The following is a 16,652-nucleotide window of genomic DNA, read 5'->3' on the forward strand; positions in this document are numbered from 1 at the left end:
TAATTTTTGTTTCTCGGATTACGGCCATAGTATAATGTCCAATCGACCCAAATAATGTTTTATATAGGTTTTCTAGGTTCCTTGCTCGATTGACCGCTTCTAATGTTCTATATTTAGCAATCTGGGTTCGAACAGGCCTCAGCCTCAATTATTTGTGGAGGTTGATTCGTGCAGTTTTTTTTTTTTTTAGATGTAATCTAGTCCTACTATCCTAGTGCTTGTTTCCTTGCTGGTTCATGAAAAAAATACAAAAGTATTTCCTGCACAGTTTTATTATTTCAAATTTGAATCCCATTTTGCTCAATTTCTAATAAAGTACAATATGGTCATTGATATATTCAACATTCAAACAATGATGCATTTAGTAAATCAAAGTTATTAAAGGAAATGTTGCAATTCCATGTCCGTGTTGAGACCGGTATGGCAGGTGTCCATGATACAAATCCTATAGACTTCTCTTTGTCTCAACGTTTTTTCTAGGTTGCCTCCTCTTGGGGGCAATTCTACCTTTTCCAGTCCAAAAAAGCGTACGTCTCTAATTTGTGCTGCTTCATGTTGTTCTAAGTGGAATCCCAGTGGTGATTTTAAGTCCTTGTTTTTAATTGCCCTAATGTGTTCTCCAATTCTGATTTTAAGTAATCTTATAGTGCTGCCTATGTATTACTTCTTGCAGACACATTGGATTCCGTAAATTACATTTCTGCTATTGCAGTTTATTAGTTGGAGGATTCGTCTTTGTTATCCATTAGCAATTTGGATAGTTGACTTTCCATTGTCAGAATATTGGCACAGGTGGCAGTTTCCACATTTGTGGTTGCCTGTTGTAACCATGTTTTTGAGTTTTGAATAGTTGAAGTTGGCTTTAGTATAAAATGAGACAGGCTAATTATATCTTTTAGATTTGTTGATTTTTCTGAATGGAATTCAGGTCTGCATCCGTTTTCCGACTGTTCCAATTTTTTGCCAGTGCTTTTTTGATTGTTTATATAAGAACAATTATTAGCGACCTATCCTGTACTCGCAGTGTTACAACATGGTTTGACGTAAGCAGTTGTTCCAAGTGTTGCAATAGCCTAAATCATTGTTACCCCAGGGTTTATTTTAAGTGCTTACACTTAATGCACAATGATGGACCTATAGAGGTACATGTCGTTCCTTGAGCGCCCAACGCTGTTGGGTACAAAGGAGCAGTGCCCAGAGGCACTCGCAGGCGGTGCAGTAGTGTTGCAAGCATTGATAATCCATTTACATGTCTATTTTTGTATTTATTTTTAGAGCACTCCTTATCTTAATTTCTTCATGGCGCTTTGGCAGATTCCAGAAGTGTTTACTCCTGGGTGTCTTGTTAGAACAGATGGGTGTTGACTTTTGCCCTCAAAGAAAGCAGGTTTCGGGGCACGTCATACCTTCTTTAAGGTTATTCCAGAGCTTGGAAGCGGTTGAGGCCAATCGTTTGGGCCCTTGGCATTGTCTCTTGCATGGTTTTTTGGGGATTAGCAGGCAGTTGGCCTGTGCAGAGATTAGGGCTTCATTGGGTGGAGAAGCATGCAAGTCTATATAGTATTGCCAATACGGTGGAAATTGCTTGGCAAGGGGCTACAGACATCCACGCAAAGTGCCAACTACAGGCCCTGCTATGATTAGAAATACTTGTTATTTAGTTGGCGATGCATGCCAAAACACTGCCTGCATGAAAGGCATGATGTAAACCTCCTGACTGAGTAAAGCATAGCTAACATTCCATGCTGTGTGTCTCCTTCAGCATAAGTAGCCCAGTGCTATATGATATTCGCAGCATGGGTTGCTGCACATGTATGATCGCTGTACCCGGAACCACAGCTGTGGCGCCACAATGTAATATTCTGATCCAATTTAAATGTGACTGATTTTAATTACAATAATATTGACAGCATGCACACATGACACATGAGTATGTGATGGGTGGGGGGACCCTATGTAACTCTGACATCACAGTGAGACGGGAGGACAAAGCGTGAGGACACGCACTTTACGATTGGGTCCCTGAGCACTAATGAGAACACATACACTACTAGCACAAGGAACGGTTGTCCAAACACATTTAATAAAGGGTGGGGGAGGTTATAAATGGGAGTGGGGGGTGTGGGTCAGAGGAAGCAGGTGGGGATTGCAGCCTGTAAACTACCATTACGAAAACTATAAACGAAGGTCTGTATTGCGCATTTAACAATTCTTGATGGGGCGGCTGGCGCGAGGGGGGAGGGGGAGTTGACAAGTTAAAAGCAGGAACATACTTATTGTGGCTTTCCTTTTTAGCCAACTGTCTGTTTTTTTAAAATAAATCTCATCTCCGAGAGAAGCAGTGGAAAAGAGAACCCCCTATTCTTCAGGGTGACCATGGAAAGCATGCATCCTGTTTGGAAGCACCTCAGTCTGAGCGAGTGAAAAGTTTGACATTGTATTAACAACAAAAATGCAAAATTGTAAGAAAACTATGATCACACAATTTGGTCACATTGTGAACTGGACTTATTGAAAGGAGCAACATCTCTAAAAAAAAAAAAAAAAAAAAAATAAGGATCGGCGCCCTCACAATATCACCCACCCACTCAGTCACACGTCTTCCAGTCGCATGACATCAGACACACACACACACACACTCGCTCACACTCGTACCTTAGCTAGCTCGAGTCTCTCTAGTCTCCCGCTCCCTTGCTAATGAAACACCGTTGTGGAGGCCGGCCCAGCCTTCTCAGTCAGCACAAGAATGCGTCACTGCCTGGCTGCTCCACTTCGCTCTGGACAAACGAAGGCTGAGGCTGCGCAGCTGTGCACTGCGCAGGGGCATGTGCAGTTTGTTCCCCGGCCTGGGCACATACCAAATGTGCAGGCAAACGGCACGCAGTGAGCAGAAGTACTTTTAGCTTGCAGTCTGCAGACCTTGTACTTTTGCACGCTGACTGCTGCAGCCTGTCGAAGAATTTTTACACACTGCATGCACTCTGCAGACAGTGACAGTGACAGACACAGTGCACTGTGCACAACACTTAAATATTCAGGGAAGGGATATATGCCATTCTATCCCCCCACTTAAAATTGTGGGGGGCGGGGTGGGGTTTGTCCCACCTGTACCCCCGTGTCCTACGCCTATGTGTGTCCTGTTCTTCGTGTGAACGTCGTTTCGCGTGGGCGGATCCCCATTCTCTGTCTGGAGTGCTTGGGCATGCAACATCGGTGGAGCGCTTGTTTCTACGGCAACTGTCAGGTGTTCCAGCGGCTACCGCTTCCTCATGTACAGCAGTTCATTGACGAAAAAAAGGGGTCCGGTAAGTTCCTTCCTTTTTAGGGCACCCTGGACAGGGAACTCCTTTCCGGGGTCTTTTGCTTCTTGGAGGGGTCCAAGTGGCTCTGGTACCAGGGTACTCCCTGAGGTGTCCCGAAAGAGATCTAACCTGGATTCCAGATTTTTCTCAGAGTCCCCATGTTAAGGGACTGCCAAGGACAGATTTTCCTCCTAGGTTCCCCATCGCGGGGCTAAGACTAAGCCCAACATTTCTGGGGCTGTTTCGACCAGGGTTTATTCCCAAGGTTTCCAAGTCTGGGACTAAATCCTAGGCTTCATTCTACTTTTCGGCTCCCGGCAGATTGCGCCGCCCGCGGCTTCATTCTAACTTTCGGGTCCCTGCCGCTTAAACCTCACTCGGCTCCATTCTACTTTTCGGCTCCTTGCCTCCTGCGCGGAGTTTGACTCCTCTTTCCTTCCGACTTGCTGCATTTCTTCACCACTCTTGGCTCTGTGCTACCTGGCACTTTGTCTTCCGGAACCTTTCTCCGCTCTCCTTCCTATCTGGCGTTTGTCAACTTACCTTTACCGTTTCCTTATCCATTCCTTTATTTTTCTGCCATTCTGTAGTCCCTTTCTTTTTTCTTCTCTGCCTTTTTGTAGTTTGGATTTCACAATAGGGTATAGTTCCAGTGGAGAATCCTTTCCTGCATTTGTCTTCTTGCCATTGGACTCCAATTTTTCCTGGATACTCCTGCAGCTAATCTTGGTTCCTCCATGTGGATGTTTGAAACACCTTTCCATTGGACTTCCATCTCGCCATCTGATTCTGGGTTTTCTTCCCCACGAGGGTTTCCCAGGGGGTAGCCCCCTGGTTGCACAGAGCACAGTTGTATGGCCTCTGTACTTCCGGGGGGGACGCCTCTTCCCTCTCCAGGACTACCGCTGAACCCGAAGATCCGTGAGTACCATTATCGGTGAAAACAAGGATTGTGGTGGTTGTAATACTACTAAATATGGCTAGTGCTCTAAAATGGCCATGCAACAGGATGCTCGTTTTTGTTCCTTGTCAATATTGTATTTTAGCCTTCTTCCTGCCTTGCCAGGTCAGAATTCCCTATAATATCATGCACTTGCCTGGGAAAACTGCTACTTTCGCGGCCCCTAGTGCTGCCTTTGTGTGTGGTGCCCAGTAAGTGGGTGGGACTGTCTGGTCCCACTTAACATCTGTGGTGTCAGAGTCTGGGTGTGGGACATGAGTCAAGCCAATAGTTGTCCCTGATTGGACAACTACTTGCTATTTGAATGCTGCAGGTTCTTATTAGTGGGCTTGGACTTGGTTACAGGCTGGATTTTTGATGAGAGGACTCTTCAGCATTGGAGCCAAGAATCCCTCATAGAGGAACAGTCGACTGAACATTCAAATACGATTCCTGAAGAAACCTGGCATCCCTTCCTGCACCTGGCCCGGTGAAGCCCTGCTGGACTAGCTGACCTGCGGAAGACCCTGTGCAGTGCTTCAACCCATGGACTGCTGGGACCAACCAGTCTCAACGTGTTCTTGGGCATCTAGCCGTCCTGAGCCTTCAGCGATTCCCTGCCTCACCCAGTGGACTGTCGATCTATCCAGGGGTCTACCTCGCTAGAACATTTGCTGATACGTGTTTGCATCCGGAACTTTGCTGGTCGCCAGCTTGTGGTAGAAGTCGCCTTACTGAAGAATTTCAGCATCCAGCTTTTAAGGGATCCTGTCCTGGAAGGACTTCAAAAACCACAACTGGAAGGATGCCTGCCGTAGTCTGTGTGCTGTGGCCATCACTGGAACTCTCCTTTGCACATCATGTGAAGTGTCCTGAAGAGGGCTGCCCTGGTGAATCCTGTATTTCTCCATCGCCAAACTTTGCACTCTGCTTCTTGACCCGACGGGAAGAATCTCCTGGGCACCTCTTGCCAAAACCAACGGCAGGAAATCCAACCTCTAGCCACCCCCTCCACCAGGTCACTCCACTCCCCCCCCCCCCCCCCTCCTCCCCAGTCGACCTATCAAGTCATCTGGGAATATCCGAGTTAGCAGGCGTTAGTAAACGTGAAGCTTTTTTCTTCCCCTGTCCTCTATATGTTAACTTTGGGACTCAGTCCCTTTGCATTCTAGCATTCCATTCCACTGCCTTTTGGCCATCAAACCTGGGTATTATCTGAAAGTTAAGAAAACAGTTTACTTACCCACTAGCCTAGCTGAATATCTTCTTTTGAATACCAACACAAGTACATTTATAACTTCTCTACAGACTACATTCTGGTGAGAACATTGTGGCCCTTGTGACGTTTGGGCACAAGGCCCCATTCCTCTTGGGGATTGGACTGCTGAAGTTGGGAAATTCACTTATGACTTGTTTCCATCTTTACTGCATTAATGTACTTAACACCCATGTTGAATGTATATATGACCTTAATTAACAAACCTCTGAAAACCAAACAGACCTTGTTCGCCTTTGATCGGATATTGACAGTGGATGCTTTCCATTCTTACGCATCTATGATCCACTTTTCCCATGAGCACAAGCGCTGAGATACTCTCTCTGCCATCCTGCCCTAATTCCCTAATCGTTATTATAGGGGGCTGTTACTTAGGTTACGTTGGAACCTGCTTCTGACCAAAGAAATATTGCTCAGGAGAAGACAGATTGCAGATGAGACCAGGTGAGATTCTGCAGTCTTGTACTGGAAACAAAAAAACACAAGCATCGAATGTGAAGCATTCACAACGTGTAGGACCAAACATATGATGCCTTTGTTGAAATATCAAGTAGCTTGTAGTGAGGACACTATTTGGAAACAATGCTTAAATATCCAAAATGCACATGAAGGTTTGGCATTAGCTGGCTTTATTAAAAGTTTAAATATCTTAGAAGGCTGATTGAGTATATTTATGCAGCTGCTACTTCAGTGAATGTCCATCTAAGAAGAGGTGTTAGAGGAATGAAGATCTCTATTTCCATTTCTATTTTAACCAAACCATCATTCCTATTTTCTGAAGAATTAAGTATTATTTAAAAAAAGACTCAAAGTTTATGTAATGGATATTTTGACTAAGATTGTGTTTATGTATACATCTGAATTGTAAGTATGTTTGATGTATTCTGCTTTGTTGCCTGGTATTTCTGTATGTTTGTATTTCTGTATTTTTTTTGTATTGTTTGTAAGAAGAATTTGTAAAGGTTTAATTTAAACCGAATACAATAAAAAAATCTAAATGTTTAGTGTTGAGTATTATTGTGCAATATCATCTGTAAGTTTCTTTTTTAGAGTGTGTAAAGGCATAGAATAAATATTTGTATTTTTATACATTCCTGTCTCAATTGAATTAGTGTGCTTCACTGTGTGAACTCGGTGTGGACCCCTGTCCCCACTCGCTGTCCTGAGAATAGCCTTGACTTCTCTCCACATTTACCTTGTTTGGGTTTTCGCTAACCTCTGAGTTTTCTGTTCACTATAACTAGGGTGGACTCCTAAAATCTGTTCAGGCCAGATACCAGAACGATCCCAGAAAGTGCTGTTCTTGGTATCAGGATTTTCTTTAAGGTTAAGAGAATAATTAGCATGGGCTGTTTAAGAACATGTTATGCAGAAAGTGATCAGTATACTGGTGTTAAGACTACAATCCAACATTTCTTTAATGCGGTTACTTTAGTTCATCATGACCATCACACCTTCTAGAATTGGAGGCATTTGTTAAAAATGCACATCAGAAAAAGATAATTGTACATGGGCACAGGATACACTGAAGCAAAATTAATTGAAATTCTTCTGTGTGATGGCTCTTCCCTTTGAACACCTTGCTTCTGACTTCCGCATCCAAGTTAGGGTGGAAAACCAGGCTTCCCCAAGGGATGCGCCTCTTGCCCCCTAGGCTTTGGTTTAACAAATGTTTGGGATTTGTGACCACATGTCGGATTTGTGCTGCTACGGGCATGCTACCCAGTTAAATTGATTGCAGCAATTCCTTTTAATACTTAGCTGATGTGATGTCCATTTCTTTCAGAAGTGACCTGCATGGTGTCTGACGCTCACTACACAGTTCTCATTTGTGTTCTTCTATATTCTTTTCATTGCGGCCTGGTTTCTAAAATAATCTGACTCAAGCTAATCTGTATGGCATGCAAGGAATGTTGCTCCATTCCTTTCCATTTGACCTCAAATTGGCCCTCTTGATTGCTCCACTCCTTGATCAGTATTTCTTCACAATGGCTCAAATGGGTGGTTTAATGTTCTCCATTTGTATTCCCAACACATCTGATACTTTGCTAAAGACCTAGCATTTTGCACCCTTTTGCCATTTCTATACCATACAGTTGTTTCTACTAGCACCATGAAACGCATGTTTGCGTATGTAAATTGTATTAAAAACAAAAGCTACAATCCACAATGTTTGGTTGAAGTTTGTTAGTATGTACATGTTAGACTGTACATAGGCAAATAGACTTAACATAAGCTTTAACAATATGTTGGAAGATGGTTCCAAAGTTAGGCCGTACTTTGGGCTTTGATTTATTGTTGCTGTCGATTATTTTAAGACTCATCTTTGTTACCCAGAAAGCCCAACTTTTGAGACAAACAAATGATTATTCCGGTCCGCACATCTAAATAGCAGGATAATGTAGAGCATTTTTTTGTGTAATTGTAACAAGTGAGGCATAACACTTTTTTTTTGTTTACTCATCTCTCCTTTCAGGGAAGGTAGCAACCTGACTCCAGCCCATCACTACAATGACTTTAGATTTAAAACCTATGCTCCCGTCGCCTTCCGTTACTTCAGAGAACTATTTGGAATCAGACCAGATGACTACCTGGTAAGCCAAATATTCATTACATATAACCTGATCACCTAATTCATGGTATAGTGAGTGTAAGGATAAAAGTCCCAAATTGTACCTCTGGCTCGAAGCACTCCACTGTTTGCCTTTCCCACAATGATTTAACATATAAATGCACATACGTGACTTGTATCCACAACATGTGTGGCCTCCATGCTAAAGTTTGTTCCCTTTGTGTGAAAGGAAACAGGTTAAGCCATATGGCCATAACACATTCCCTGCCCATAAACCAGACCATCTGTCTTCAAATGCTAGGTCTTGTTGTATGAATGTTTTTTGGAATTTCACAGCAGATTCCGCATCTTGTGTGAAAGGCTGGGAAAGTTTAAATGTGGTGTCCACCAGTAATTGCGTGGCCATGAATGATTGGGTGGCCGCCTAAAGTTTGAAAGGATGCGCTCTCCAGATTGTGGTTGAGCTCAAACTGTTTCCAAATGTTCCTATTTACCCTTTAGCGTTTGTACCCTTACTTTTTCTAACCCCCGGATAAGTTCTAATTGACCAGAAGGCACCATACCAAAGAGGACTGTGAGGAAGCGCTGCTTCTCCAGCATGGGGTCTGTCATGGATTCACATGCTCATGAATATTCCCCGTCGTCAGGCTGGGAATCCTCGGTAAAGAAAAAAATCAGTATAAGTTTTGTTTCTGATCTGTCTTTGTAGTAACCAATCACTGGTCTCTGGGTCATACTGCCCCCAGCCAATGACTGCCCTCTCCCTAAGGCCCTCCCCTGGCAGCCATCCTCAGATTTTTACTGCACGTTCAAGTGTTGGGAGTCCTCGTGCTATAGCTCCCGAGCTTTTACTGCATTTTGCGTTTTTTTCAAAGAGTTTAATCTCATTTTTTTGGTCAATCGAGCCTCAAGCTCCACTGTTTCTACTTCCGATCAACGGGGACCCGTTTCGGAATTTTCTACGCCCCACAAGGGCGCAGATTCGTCGAGTTACGCTTCTTGGAGGATTCCAGAAGCTCTAAGGCCTACCTCGTGGATATGGCCCAGGACAAGGGCTCGACGCCCAGATCCAAGCTGTTCAGGAACTGCCCTGGATGCGGGTTACAGAATGTTTTCAAGGAGGATGAGCATTCGAGATGTCTCTACGGCCTTCATGAAGACAAAACGCACGTGGAGAAGGACTGTGCATTTTGCAAGAACTTGTCGGAACGGACTGAGGGATCGTCGGTCCACCTCGCCAGCTGGCTGGAGAAGGGCCCAGCAGGTGAGAAGTAGTAGGTCCGAGCGGTCTTCTAAGTCCTGTGAGGGCGCCCCGGCGACGGAGGCCCAACAGAAGTCAAAGCACCGCGAGTCAGCGGGCACTGGGAGCGCCGAAGGGTCGGGCTCCTCGGCTGCCAGGCAGGGCGCACTTTCACTGACGCCATCAACCACGAGCCAATGCTCTGGCTCAGGGAAGAGAAAATCCGAGAACCTGGGTAAACTTCTGGAGAGGTCCTGGCCGATCTCGAAGGAGGCAGCCGAGGGGGAACAAGGCAGTGACCCCACCACCCCCAAGGTGAAGGCCTCAAGCGCGCCCAAGGTGCTGAAGGCCTTGATTCACCCCCCTAAGGCCTCTATCGAGGGAGTCGTGGCAACCCTGGCGAAGCCTGTGGAGGCTACCCCAGTGGAGGCGACCTCGGGGCCCAGAGTTTCCCTGCCACCGCGGAAGGAATCTTCTTTTTAGCCCATCAATAAGACCCCCATAAGAGCCCCGGTGGAAAAAGAGGGGGGGGCGGTGGCCATCACAGACACGGATTCAGCCTCTGAAGAGGAGCTGGTTGGAGTCGTGAAGGTCCTCAGCAAGAGGCTCGAGGAGGTCCGTTCCCACTGGAGCAATCCCAACGAGGCGGACGAAGAGAGCAACGGTGGCGCTGATGAGCCAGTGGAGGAGGCCATCTTGATGGCATTCCAAGCCTTATGTACGCAGATAAGGACGAGGTTACCCTTAGCCCCGACGGATGACCAAGCAGAACTGGGACCGTCTGGAAGACCTCCAGGCAAGCGAAGGAGAGTTCATCCACCCCCGCCCTTCTAGCCTTTGCAGCCATCTCAGCCTTGATCGCCTTCCCCTGATCCTAGGGAGGGAACGGATACGGCCACGACGGGGACGGATGACGACGGTGGTGTCGATGGGATGGGCCTGCCATCACCACCCCCTCGGGCCTCCCTGCCCGACGAAATTGGCTCTTTCCAGGGCATCCGAGCTTTTCCAGCACTGCCCCGAAGAACAGAAGGAAGGCTTCCTCTATTAACGGCATGAGGCCAAAAGGAAGAAGGTCCTCTTGGTCCCGTTACTTGACGACCTCTGGGACGAAGGGCTGTCTCTCCTGAAGAACCAGTCCACGACGCCTGCCAAGAGGGACCGGTACGAGAAGAAGTACCGGGTCCCGGATTCCGCCCCTTTGGCCTTAGGGTGCAGCCGACCCCGGATTCGGTCATCTCGGCAGCGGCCAAGAAGAAAGCTGCGGGGGCGACGGCTTCAACTTCGACCTCCCCACCGGACGGTGAAGGGAAGAAACTGGACGCCATGGGACGACGAGTCATCTCGTCGGCGGCGATGACAATTAAGGTGGCCAACGCCCTAGCGATTGTGGCCCGCTACGACAGGGAGTTGTGGTTTAAGATCGCTCCCCTGCTGGACTTCCTCCCGGACGACAAGAGGGCTGAGGCCCTGGCCTGGAGATCTTGCAGGAAGGTGAGGTGGTGTCGGACCACGCCATAACGGTGGCCACGGACATTGCTGACACCGGTTTCCGCCACTTGGGCAACAGTGTTTGCCTTCGGCGACGGGGGTGGCTCAAAGCAACTGATTTCCGTCAGGACGTGCAAACCAAAGTTTTTTGGACATGCCATTCGACGGGAACAACCTGTTTGGAGAGGCAGTAGACACATTTCTGCAGGCCATCAAGACCGACACAGCTCGGACCTTTGCAGCAATGACGGCCACCCTTTTGGAACTCCGGAGGTAAGCAAGGTGCCTCCCAAGGATTCGGTGGTGGCTCCTCGACGTACCGCCAGGCGGCTCGCTCCTTGTTGCAAGAGGCCTATAGAGGACGAGGTAAGTTAGGAGGATTTCGTCGTCTCCAAGGAGATCAAGGCGGCAAGTCCGCTGCCAAGCAGGATTGAACCGGCCATAGCGTCGGGCCCCCACCGGAGCACCCCGGTGGGAGGCCGGCTAGAAAACTTTGTCAGCGTGTGGGAGTCCATCTCCACTGACAGTTGGCTGCTGGACGCCCTGGCCCAAGGGCACACTCTCGAATTTCTAAAGAAGTGCCCCCGCATTCCTCCCGTGGCCAGGAAGGAGAACCATGTCCCTCAACTGCTGTTGGAAGTAAGGGCGATGCTGAAGAAAGGAGCCATCGAGCTCGTCCCAAAGAGGCTCCGGTGCTCCGGAGTGTACTCACGATACTTCTTCGTCAGAAAGAAGACAGGCAGTTGGCGACCCATCCTGGACCTGCGTCGGTTAAACAAGTACATCAAGGCCCAAAAGTTCCGGATGGTCACCCTCCAGCACGTGCTGGGACAGCTGGAGGAGGGCGACTTCCTGTCGTCGTTGGATTTGGAGGATGTTTATTTTCACATCCCCATTCTAAAAGGATACCAAAAGTTTCTCAGATTCGTGGTCCAGGGACGGCACTACCAGTTCAAGGCCCTGCCATTTGGTTTGAAGTCGGCGCCCAGGGTATTCACCAAGAGCCTAGTACCAGTGGCTGCGGGGGATCCACGTTTCTCCAGCATGGGGTCTGGCATGGATTCACATGCTCATGAATATTCCCCGTCGTCAGGCTGGGAATCCTCGGTAAAGAAAAAACCAGTATCGGTTTCGTTTCTGATCTGTCTTTCGTAGTAATAACCAATCACTGGTCTCTGCGTCATACTGACCACAGCCAATGACTGCCCTCTACCTAAGCACCGCCTCTGGCAGCCATCTTCAGATTTTTACCGCACGTTCATGTGTTGGGATCCTAGTGCTATTGCTCTCGAGCGTTAGTGCTATTTTTCGCGCTTTTTTCACAAAAACTTTGATTCTTTCGGTCAAAAGAGCCTCAAGCTCCACCGATCCTACATCCGATCAACGGGGACCCGTGTCGGATTCGTCTGCGCCCCTCAAGGGTGAAGATTTCGTCGAGCTACACTTCGGAGGACTCCAGAAGCTTCTCAGGCCCGGTCTCGGAGATGGCCCAGGAGAAGGGAAGCTCGACGCCTGGAAAGCTGTTCAGGGTCTGGGACGAACACTCTTTCTGCCTTTACTGCCTTCATGAGGACAAGACGCACGTGGAGAAGGACTGTGCGTTTTGCGGCAACATGTCGGAACGGACCATGAAGGACCGCCATCAACGTCTCGCCAACTGGCTGGAGGGTAAGAGCCCGTCTGGCGAGAAGAAGAAGAAATCCGAGCGGTCTTCTAAGACCTTTGAGGGCGCCCCGGCGACGGGGGCCCAACATAAGGCTAAGCACCGCGAGTCCGCTGGCACCGGGAGCGCCGAACGGTCGGGCTCTACGGGCGCCAGTCAGGGCGCACCCTCCCCGGCACCATCAACCACGAGCCAACGCTCTGGGTCGGGTAAGAGGAAGGCCGAGCACCCGGCGAAACTCCTGGAGAGGCCCCGGTCGAGCTCTAAGACAGAGGAGGAGCGTGGCAGTGCCCCCTCCCTCAAGGATAAGGCGGTGAGCGCACCTAAGGTGGTGAAGGCCTTGATCCATCCGACCAAGCCCTCTATCGAAACGGTCGCGGCGGCCCTGGCTCAGCCTGTGGAGGCTGCGCCAGTGGTGGCGACCTCGGGGCCCAGAATCTCCCTGCCTCCTCGGAGGGAGTCTTCTTTTGTGCCCATCGATAGGACCCCCGTGAAACCCTCCGTGGGGAAGAAGGGGGGGCAGGGCGTCGTCGTAGATTCGGCCTCAACCTCAGAAGAGGAGCTGATCGAGGTCTTAAGCCACGGCCTAGGCGTGGAAGAAGGCCAGCCCGTCGGAATGGACCCCGACGCAGGTGACGACGACGACGTCGCCCGTCGGATTCCCCTCTGCCAGCGCCGCAAGACAACTCGGCGGCCATTTTGTTGGCCATACAGTCCTTATGCTCCGAGATAAGGACGAGACTACCGTTACCAACGGAGGAACCTCTCCCGTCGGGGGATCCAGAACCGGGACCTTCTGGTGTTCCCCCTACCAAGAAAAGAAGGATCCATCCACCACCTCCTTTTCAACCGTCGCGCCCCGTCCAGCCCTCCTCCCCGTCCACCCGAGGGGATGATACGGGGACTGACGAGGCATACGACGAGGATATTCCGTCGTCGCCTCCCGCCAGGGCTTCTCCGCCCGACGAGATCGGATCTTTCCACTCCATGATCTCCAGGGCTTCCGAGCTTTTCCAACTCTGCCCTGAGGAGAAGAAAAAGGAAGGCTTCCTTTATCAGCGGCGCGAGGCCAAGAGGAAGACGGTCCTCGCAGTGCCTCTGTTGGACGACATTTGGGATGAGGGCCTTTCCCTCCTCAAGAACCCTTCCACGACGCCAGCTAGAAGAGACCGGTACGAGAAAAAGTACCGGGTCCCGGACACGGCCCCCCTGTGCCTCCGGGCGCAGCCTACCCTGGATTCCGTCGTCTCCGCGGCAGCCAGGAAGAAAGCGGGTTGGGGTGCGGCCTCCACATCGACTTCCCCGCCGGACGGCGAGGGAAAGAAATTGGATGCTATGGGACGTAGAGTCATCTCGTCGGCAGCGACGACGATTAAAGCGGCCAACGCCTTGGCTATCGTGGCTCGCTACGACAGGGAGCTCTGGTACAAGATAGCTCCCCTGCTGGATTTTCTGCCGGACGACAAGAGGGCGGAGGCCCTGGAGATCCTGCAGGAAGGTGAGGTGGCCTCGGACCACGCCATCACCGTGGCGACGGACATCGCCGACACTGGGTTCCGCCAGCTGGGCAACGGCGTTTGCCTTCGACGTCGTGGATGGCTCAAAGCTACGGACTTCCGGCAGGACGTCCAGACCAGAGTCCTGGACATGCCCTTCGACGGGAACAACCTGTTTGGGAAGACAGTGGACGATTCCCTTCAGGCCATCAAGGCGGATACTGAGACGGCCCGGGCCCTCGGAGTTCTGCAGCAACGTCGGACGCCCTTTCGGAGCAGCGGAGGCAAGGGCGCCTCCAGAGGTTCCGGCGGCGGTTTCGCTTCCTACCGTCAAGCGGCCCGCTCGTCGTCGCAAGAGGCCTACAGAGGACGAGGCAAGTCTAGCGGACCTCGTCGCCCAGGAGGTCAAGGCGGCAAGGCCGCATCCAAGCAGGATTGAACCGGCTGTGGGGTCGGGCCCCCACCGGAGCACCCCGGTGGGAGGCCGGCTGGCGGGCTTCGTCAGCGTGTGGGAGTCCATCTCCACCGACCGTTGGGTGCTGGACGCCCTGGCCCGGGGCCACGCGCTCGAGTTTCAAAGAAGGTGCCCGCGCGTCCCCCCTGTGGCCAGGAAAGAACTTCACGTCCCTCAACTTCTCCTGGAGGTAAAGGCGATGCTCAGGAAGGGCGCCATCGAAATCGTCCCAAAGAGGCTTCGGGGCTCCGGAGTTTACTCGAGATACTTCCTCGTGAAGAAGAAGACGGGAGGATGGCGCCCCATCCTAGACCTCCGACGTCTGAACAAGTTCATCAAGGCGCAGAAGTTCCGGATGGTCACCCTCCAGCACGTCCTGGGCCAGCTGGAGGAAGGGGATTTCCTATCGTCGTTGGATTTGGAGGATGCCTACTTCCACATTCCCATCCTAAAGGGGCACCGAAAATTCCTCAGGTTCGTGGTCCAAGGGCGTCATTACCAGTTCAGAGCCCTCCCCTTCGGACTACGGTCGGCACCCAGGGTATTCACCAAGTGCCTCGCACCGGTGGCGGCGCAGCTGCGCCGCGAGGGGATCCACGTCTACCCCTACCTGGACGACTGGCTCATCCGCGCCAAGACGAGGGAGCTCGCCGTGGTTCACACGGCAAGGACCGTCCAACTCCTCACGGACCTGGGATTCTCCGTGAACTACGCCAAATCCCACCTGGTGCCCGCGCAAGTCGCACTGTTTCTGGGAGCGAGGCTCGACACAGTGTCCCTTCTGGCCTCCCCGTCGGAGGAGAGGACCAGGACCATCTTGGGCAAGGTGCAACGGATGTTGGTGGCCGACGCGGCCAAAGTGAGGTCCATCAAGTCCCTCCTCGGGATGATGTCTTCCTGCATCTACCTCATTCCCATGTGCAGGCTCCGGATGCGCCCGTTGCAAGAATTCCTGGATGCGCGCTGGATCCAGACGACGGGCAGCTTCGAGGAAAGGATCAAGCTCGACGAGAACTTCCGACGAGCGATACGGTGGTGGGGCACCCGCGCGCATCTGACGGCGGGCATGGACTTCCAGACCCCAGCCCACCAGGAGACTGTGACTACGGATGCCTCCCTGGAAGGGTGGGGAGCGCACACCGAAAATCTGCACGCAAAGGGACTCTGGCTCCCGACGGAGAAGTCCCTGCATATCAACGTCCTGGAGCTCCGTGCAGTGTTTTGGGCTCTCAGGTCTTTCCTTCCGTCCCTCAAGGGCAAGGTGGTGAGGATCTTCACCGACAACACCACCACCATGTTTTACATCAGGAAACAGGGCGGAACCAGGTCCCCAGCGCTGTCCAAGGAGGCGCAGGACCTGTGGCATTGGGCCGTCGCCCAAAGGATTTTTCTGGTGCCGTTTCATCTGGCAGGGATAAAAAACACCATCGCCGACTCACTCAGCAGGGAGCTGCACTCGTGCCACGAGTGGGAACTACGGCAGGATCTGGTGGATCGCCTCTTCCGACGGTGGGGCACACCCCAGATCGACGTGTTCGCGACGGCGACGAACACCAAGTGCCGGAGGTTCGCCAGCAGGTTTCCCCAGACGAGGAGCATGGGCGATGCTTTCTCGTTCCCCTGGGAGGGCCTGTTCCTCTACGCGTTCCCTCCCTTGCCTCTGCTAATCCGGCTAGTCAACCTGCTCAAGAGGTCACGGTGCAGGATGATCCTCGTCGCACCCTCGTGGCCGAGGCAGATATGGTTCCCGGACCTTCTGGACTTGTCAGCGTCCCCGCCGATCAAGCTGCCGGCGAACGCGGATCTACTCTCCAGGGAAGGAGGCGCCATCCTCCACCACGACCCGAAGTCGCTGAACTTGCAGGCCTGGCTCCTGCAGCGCTAGAGTTTGGAGGATACGACATACCGGCCGACTGCAGAGAGGTTCTTGCAAAGGCCAGGGCGTCCTCGACTCTTAAATGCTACGGACACAAATGGAAGAGGTTCTCTGTCTGGTGCCACGCACAGAAGATTAACCCTCTACGGATTACGGCTCCCCAAGTACTGCCGTACCTGCTGACGCTGGCCAAAGCTGGCCTGGCACACGCGTCCATCAAGATTCATCTTGCTGCGATCTCCCGATACACCAGAACCACGGGGCGGACGTCCTTGTGGTCTCATCGCCTGGTGAAAGAGTTCATGAAGGGACTGTTCAGATCGTTCCCGCCGGTGAAGGCTC

The 16,652-nt window shown here is 51.0% G+C and overlaps 1 protein-coding gene across 2 annotated transcripts in view; it reads left to right on the top strand.

Moving 5' to 3' along the window:
• Positions 1 to 16,652, top strand: part of PIP5K1A (phosphatidylinositol-4-phosphate 5-kinase type 1 alpha) — a 750,147-nt gene that overhangs the window by 416,572 nt on the left and 316,923 nt on the right. For both annotated transcript variants that reach the window (XM_069650241.1, XM_069650243.1), the window contains exon 5: positions 7,995 to 8,112. In XM_069650241.1, coding sequence (XP_069506342.1) covers positions 7,995 to 8,112 — 118 coding nt within the window. The remainder of the gene's footprint in view (positions 1 to 7,994; positions 8,113 to 16,652) is intronic.

Source organism: Ambystoma mexicanum, chromosome 1p (assembly GCF_040938575.1).
Source record: "Ambystoma mexicanum isolate Mex_15411 chromosome 1p, UKY_AmexF1_1, whole genome shotgun sequence".
Classification (NCBI taxonomy): Eukaryota; Metazoa; Chordata; class Amphibia; order Caudata; family Ambystomatidae; genus Ambystoma; species Ambystoma mexicanum.